The sequence below is a fragment of the Echinops telfairi genome, unplaced genomic scaffold, assembly GCF_000313985.2.
Source record: "Echinops telfairi isolate 266 unplaced genomic scaffold, ASM31398v2 ScPeMD7_7427;HRSCAF=8465, whole genome shotgun sequence".
NCBI lineage: Eukaryota > Metazoa > Chordata > Mammalia > Afrosoricida > Tenrecidae > Echinops > Echinops telfairi.
In genome coordinates, this window is record NW_022111327.1 from 7,461,460 (window position 1) to 7,468,516 (window position 7,057).

The 7,057-nt window shown below is 50.0% G+C and overlaps 1 protein-coding gene across 1 annotated transcript; it reads left to right on the plus strand.

Annotated features, from left to right (window-relative positions):
• The first annotated feature begins 524 nt into the window (after positions 1–524).
• Positions 525–4,854, plus strand: RTL9 (retrotransposon Gag like 9). The gene is made up of 2 exons (XM_004710103.2): positions 525–4,274; positions 4,738–4,854. The coding sequence occupies exons 1-2, from the start codon at positions 525–527 to the stop codon at positions 4,852–4,854; spliced, it is 3,867 nt and encodes a 1,288-aa protein (XP_004710160.2).
• Positions 4,855–7,057: the final 2,203 nt, after the last annotated feature.

Consider the following 7,057-nt stretch of genomic DNA (forward strand, 5'->3'; position numbering starts at 1 on the left):
GGTATGATTATCTCAAAGCCAAGAGTTTTTCAATTCCCACTGTCAGGACCTAGCCAGCTTGTGGATGCTGTGGTGAGAAAGGACATAGGCCAAGGGTCTGCATGTCTTGACATTGACCAGAAGGTGGTGCTGCTGCTTCATTTGAACTAGGATTGCCCAGGCTCCTAGTTTCTAGGGTTGCTGACATTTATAACATTTATCCATGGAGAAGTTGTGCTGTTGTGACTAGATGGATTGGTTTGAAAAGGATAGAGGAAGAAGGGATATTTGCTCTCGCTTCAAAATAGTTCATCGCTGCACAGCTCTTTTCGCTGAGTAGGCTCATCTCCAAGACCACATAGCTGCTAACCTTAGAATGGATCTCTCCCCTAAATCATTCATCGAATTCCCAATCTCTTTGATAATGGCTTTTGACTTCTTTCCTCTTAACAGATTTCTGTGCTGCTTGAACTTCAGCAGGACCTCTGATAGCATCATTTGAGGGTATCTCTCTACACTCGCCTGGTCTCATGGCAGACACATCCATGACCTTACACTCACTGCGATTCAAGAATATGCAGAGGGCAGTGAATGCCGATCCCCCAAGTAAGGGGACAGCCTTCTCTCCGCCAGTGGCAGAAACCAAAGCAGAGGTCCAAATCCTACACTCTCCTGTCCAGTTGCCGAGAGCCTCAACTTCCACCTCAGACCCTGGAGGGACATCCACACAGCTAATGACACCTTCAGGCTTGGACACCATGCCTTCTACTTTCTTGGGGACATCAACCTCTGGAGCACCGTCTCCACCACTGATGCAAACCTTGGACTCTGGGACACTGTCCCCCTTGCTAATGCCCACCTCTGATTCTGGACCACTGTCCCCGTTGCTCATGCCAGCCTCGGATTCTGGAGTCCTCTCTCCATTTCTATCCACTCCAGACTGTGGGTTAATGTCCCCTGGGCTGATGACAATGCCTGACTTTGGAATGATGCCTACTCAACTGATGGCGGCACCTGATTCTACAGAGATGTCACCATTGTCAATGCCAGTTTCATCCTCTGGTGTGATGAGCACCCCATCTTCAGAAGCAGTGTCCACACCATTAATGCTAGCTCCAGATCCTGGAGAAATATCTCCACTGCTGATGCCAGATATAAATGCTGGAGGGATGTCTGCCCAGCAAATCACAACCCCGGGCTCTGAAGCAATGTCCCCTTTGCAAATCACAGACGAAGACACGGAAGCAATGTCCAAAGTGCTAATGACTGCGCTAGCCTCTGGAGAGATATCATCCCTGCTAATGTCGGGCACAGACTCGGAAGCAATATCCTCCCTGATCATGTCAGCCCTGGGTTCCGGATCAATGCCAAGCCAGCCAATGAGTGCCCAAGACCCTGGTGGAATGCCCACCTCATTAATGTCAGACCCAGACTCAAGAGGAATATCTTCACTGCTAGCACCCACTCCAGACTCAGGAGCAACTTCCGCACCACTACTGTCAGGCCCAGATGCTGGAGACTTGTCCACGTCACTAAAACCGGCCCAAGACCCTGAAACCGTGTCCCCGTTGCTAATGACTGCTGTCACCTCTGGAGGGATGCCAACCCAGCTGCCACCAGGCCCCAGTTCTGGAGTGCAATTTCCACTGTTCACACAAAATCAAAATCCCGAAATCCTGCCCACTCTCCCAATGGGAACACCAGCTGCTGCACTGATGTCCACCCCTCCGATGAGAGTCTCAGACTTGGGAGCAATGTCCATGCCACTCATGAGAACCACAACCTCTGGAAATATGTCTATCATGCTCAGGGCAGATCCAGCCTCGGGAGCAATGTCTACCCCACTGATAACAGTTGCGAACTCTTGCGGAATCCCCTCAGAGAAAATGCCAGCCACCACCTCTAGAGTGATGTCCACACAGTCAACCACGGCCAAGGCTTCTGGAGCAGTCTCCCCAGGGTTTGTAAAAGCCACAATCAGTGAAACGATCTCCACCCACCCAGCCAGAGTCTCGGTTTCTGGAGTAAGAGCCACACCGCTAGTGACCACGACAGCCCCTGAAATAATGACTCTGCCGCAATTTATGGGCCCTGCCTCTGGATCCATGCCAACACAGCAATCGAGGGCCCTGGACACTGGAGTGATGTCCATTTCCCAGATGAGAGCCACAGCCTCTGCGGTGAACTCTGCGCCACACATGCAAGCTTCTGTAGCAACGGCCACTCCACTCATGTCAACCAAAGCCTCGGAGCTGATGTCCACCGTGGTCCCAAGAGACACAGCTGCAGGAGCGATGTCTGTGCCCCACGTGAGAGCCCCAGCTTCTAGCACCTCATCCAAGCCACTAGTGACACCCAAAGATGCCGGAGCCCTGTTCACACAGCAAATGACAACCACAGCTTCTGGAGAGAGAGCCACCACATTCGTAAGTGAGACAGGTTTTAGAGGGATGTCCACGCCACACATGACAGCTGGGGCCTCTGGAGGGATGACCAGGCCGCTTCTGAGAGCCCCAACTTCGGGAGTGATTCCCACCCCTCAGATGACAGCCACCGAGTCTAGAGGTATGGCCAAGCCATTCACGAGAGGTCAAGCCCCTAGAGGAACGCCCGGGTCACTGTTGAGAACCACCAACTCGGGAAAGGTTTCTAATCAGCCAATGAGTGCCCAGGACTTGGGAGGGATGTCTACCTTGCTTATGAGATCCGTGGCCGGTGGAGGGATGTCCACCCTGCCTAGAGGCCCAGCCTCTGAAGTGCTATCTGCTCCCCAAATGACGGCCTCGGCCTCGGGAGAAATGTCCCCACCACCGATCAGAGCCTCAGCTCCCGGAGAGATATCGACATCTCTGAGATCCCCGGTGTACGGAATGATGTCCCCTCCACAAATGACCTCCACAGCCCCTGGAAGGATGTCCGTGACACCAATGAGAGCCGCAGGCTCTGGAGTGATGCCCATGTCCCCAGTGAGATCCACAGCCTCAGGAACGATGGCTGCACCTCAGATGGCATGCATGGCCTCTGGAGGAATGCCCATGCTACTGATCAACCCCCCAGGTGCTGGTACAATATCGACACCACAAATGACACCCACAGCTTCCGGAGGGATGGGCACTGATTTCCATATGTCCGTGGCACAAACACCAGCCATGGTCTCTGGAGGGGTGTCCATGCCACTAATGGGAACCCCGGACTCTGGAACAATGCCCATGCCATTGATGTCAACCATGACTTCTGGAGAAATGTCTGTGCCATTCGTTCAGTCCCCAATCCTGGGAACAATGTCCTCACTGCAAACCAGAGCCCCAAGGGCTGGATCGATGCTGACACCACAAGTAACATACACAGTTCCTGGTGGGATGTCCACAGTTCCAATGAGAGCCGCAGCTTCCGGCGCAATGTCCGTGCCACTCCTGAAAGCCACCACCTCTGGAGAGATGTCCAAGACACAGATGACAGCCATGGCGTCCAGGCCACTAATGAGAGCCCCAGCCATGGGAGCAATAGCCACACCACAAATGGAAGCCTCTCGAGCGATGTCCAAACCAGAAACCCAAACCACAGACTCTGGAGAGACAGCCGCCGCCACCTCTGGATGCAAGTCTGCACCTGGCGCCACAGCCACAAACCCTGCCATGAGGAACCCGCCACCAAAGGAAGTCCCATCCTTTGGAATGCTGACCCCAGCCCTTTGTTACCTCTTGGAAGAGCAAGAAGCGGCCCGGGGTTCAAGCCCGGAGGAAGAGGAGATGGAGATCGATGAGGAAAAGCAGATGAAGGGTTTCCTGAGCGATTCTGAGAAAATGGCATTTCTGGTGTCTCTTCATCTGGGGGCCGCAGAGCGGTGGTCGATCTTGCAGATGGAGGTAGGCAACCCCATCTCGAGGGAAAAGAAGTCTTTCCTGGCCAGATCGCAGGGCTTATATGACTCTCTCTCTGAGGTAGACATCCTCAGTGCTGTTCTTTGCCATCCCAAACAAGGCCAGAAGTCAGTCCGGCAGTACGCCACTGACTTCCTTCTCCTGGCCCGACATTTGTCTTGGTCGGATGCCATTTTACGTACCAGGTTTCTGGAAGGCCTCTCCGAAGCTGTTGCCACCAAAATGGGCCGGATCTTCCTGAAGGTGGCTGGCAGCCTAAAGGAGCTGATAGACAGGTCTCTCTACACGGAGTGCCAGCTGGCTGAAGAGAAGGCTTCTCCGGGTAACTCGAGCCAGGATATGCCATCAGCCTGTAAGCGGAATAACGAGGACGCAATGGAGAATGAGCTGAACTCTCATCAGCAGACTGAGGAGGTAATAATGATGGGGGAATTCACTTGAGTTTTTCTTTACTTTTTCCAGTAGGAAAAAAATGGGTTAGAATAAGGAGGAGATGATGGGGGACACATTAGGGTCCAAGACTCTCCATTCTACCGTGGGGTGATCACAGTCAGGATGTGGATCTTACCCATTTTGAGGAGTGCTCAAGTGACTGAGCGCCTGGGATGATTCCACCTTCCGATTGTGCAAGAATAAGCTGGGCTTAGCCCCGAATTGCCACTTACTCCAAGTCCAGTTCTGAGGAAGGGGGTTTTATTTGGGGGCCTAGGTCCCAGTAATAGTCATGTGATATAGACTCAGGTTATTAGGGAATTTGGCTTTAGTCTAGTCTTTGGTCACCCTTTAAACAGGTAAGATCAATGAGCTGAGTTCATAGTGCCATCGTAAATGTGCTTCTTACCGCTGCTGTGTTTTTTTCTTTCTTCCTTACTACCAGCACCAGCATGTTCCCAAGCGCTGTTACTACCTGAAAGAACATGGAGACCCCCAAGAAGGTCTTCACGACCACCTTCGACAGAGCACAGGCCTTCCGAAGGCCCGCAGTGACAAGTAATGGTCGCTGGACCCTTCTCTTGTGACATGTGACTCTGCTGCTAACTTGAGGACTTGTTTCTGGACTCATTCCATTCAGTGACATTGTCAATCTTGTTGCCTTCGCCCTCCAGATCCCCACCCCGTCCTAACTGCCGCTCTGCTGGCTTGACCTTAACCTTCATTCCACATGCCTGTAACCTGCCCTGACAATCAGAGATCAGAACATGCGAGCATATGGTATATGAAGTGCTGAACTCCCATCACCATCAAGGCCAGTCTTAATCGTTGGTCCAAGGAGCAGTCTGGGCAGGAGAAATCATGTCCTACCTCAAAAATACCTCAAAGTGTCTTGCCATATGTCATCAGGCAAACTTGAGGCCTTGGCCCTACTTCACCTGGCAGGGGAGCCTATAAGGAGAGTGATACCCATTCCTATACAACACTTTTTAACTCAGTAGATTTTTCCTTATATACATCAACGCATAACTGAACCAAACCCGTTGTTGTAGAGTCTATTCTTGCTGATCGTGGCCCTATGTGTCAGAGGAGAATTGCATCATAGGATTTTCAAGGCTGTAGTGCTTGATGGAAGTAGACTGTGACAGCCTTCTCCCCAGAGCGGCCGGCGGTAACCAATTTTGTGGTTAGCAGCCGAGTGCTTTTAGCAAGGCATCATCAGGACACCCTCCATAATTCATAGTCCCTGAAACAGGCGCTCTAGGGCCCTTGTCCTATTTATAGTCTCCATCCTGAACCATTCCTTTTGACTCATAGTAATAATAATACTAGTAATGGTTAATATTTGTTGATTCTGTGCCATGTGACAGCTACTGGGCTAAATTCTCAACAAGCATCATCTCATCATATTCTTAAATTAACCCAACTTGTCTTTGTGTTGTTGTCCGTTTCTAACCTCTTGATGGCCTTTGTTGTGTCCCTAAGTGTTGAGTCTCTTTTCTGACCTCTGGGTGATGTCCTCAGTTATTGATTTCCCTCACTCCCCTTAGCTAGTGTGCTTCACGGCCAGCACTCTTGATAGGGGTCTTGGTCTCTAAACAGGCATAGATATTTAGAATATATTATGAGCAGTGTTTGCCTTCAGGTGGTGGACTTATGAATGTTTTTAAATTTTCCTCTTTCTACATCTCTGTACTTTCCAGATTATCTATAGTAAGCATGTATGGCATTTGTAATCATAAAAGTAAATAAAGTTCACTTACAAAAAAAAGCAATCAATAGTGGCTGATAAAAATTTGATTTATTGAGTCCTTTCATTCAATGACTACTATCTCAGCTATGCCAGCCACTGTTTTGGGGACAGCCAGATAAGAACCCTGCTCACACGAAAAATCACATTCCAATGGGGGGTGGGAGAGAGAGTTAGGCGATAAGCAAGGAAGCACATCAAAAAGATTGACATCATAATGCCGGCTACAAAGACCATGAATCAAGAGAATGGGAAGTTAGATCTCAGCAGGACCAATTCATTTATTGAGTTAAGTGAGTGACATAATCAGAAACATGGTCTGGGAAGCTAGCTTGGTCTCCAGGATGGAGGAAGCAGGTCACAGGCCAGTGATGAGCCCCTAGAACAATCATTGAGGTTTCTGTCTTGGGGTGGTGGCAGTGGAGATGAAAAGAAGAAGACAGAGGTGAAAACTCAAATGTGCTGGTAGCTCTCCTTGAGGACACAAGTTTGCTGCTCTATTACCCTAACTATTGGGTCAGATTCTAGGAAGAAGAAAATGATTCTTAGGGCAAAAGAAAAGAAAAGAAAAGAAAAGAAAAAAAGATTGGCAGACAAATTGGCAGCCCTGTTGTATTGTAGATAAGAAGTTGGCTCTGAGCGCTGCCTGAAGCTGCACCAATCGCCAGTGGTATTGGCTCAGGAAAAAGAGGGTGCCATAAGTTGAGAAACACATTCCAGGCCCCTAAGCAGCCAGCCTCTGAGCACACAGCTTTCTCCTCCTTCTCTGGCCTCGCTGACTCCCTCCCATCTGGCCCAGTGCAATTTGGTCCTACATGCTCAGCAGGGTTGCTCTCAGCTTGGGGAAAGCCCTGACAAATTTATTCTCCTGAAAAAGAAAAGAAAATCAAATTAATGCTGTAAACATCACAGCCCATATCTGGAAAGTGTATGTGGGAAAGAAGAGACCTTGCAAATAAAGCCGTTTTTTCTGATTGCCATGGCACTGGGGAACCACGGTCGTTTTCCTTTCGTT

Excerpts from the sequence above, each read along its gene's own strand:
- RTL9 (XM_004710103.2), top strand. The coding sequence starts at position 525 with ATGACCTTACACTCACTGCGATTCAAGAATATGCAGAGGGCAGTGAAT. Across the intron at positions 4,275-4,737 it reads CTCATCAGCAGACTGAGGAG|CACCAGCATGTTCCCAAGCG; the intron begins GTAATAATGATG and ends CCTTACTACCAG.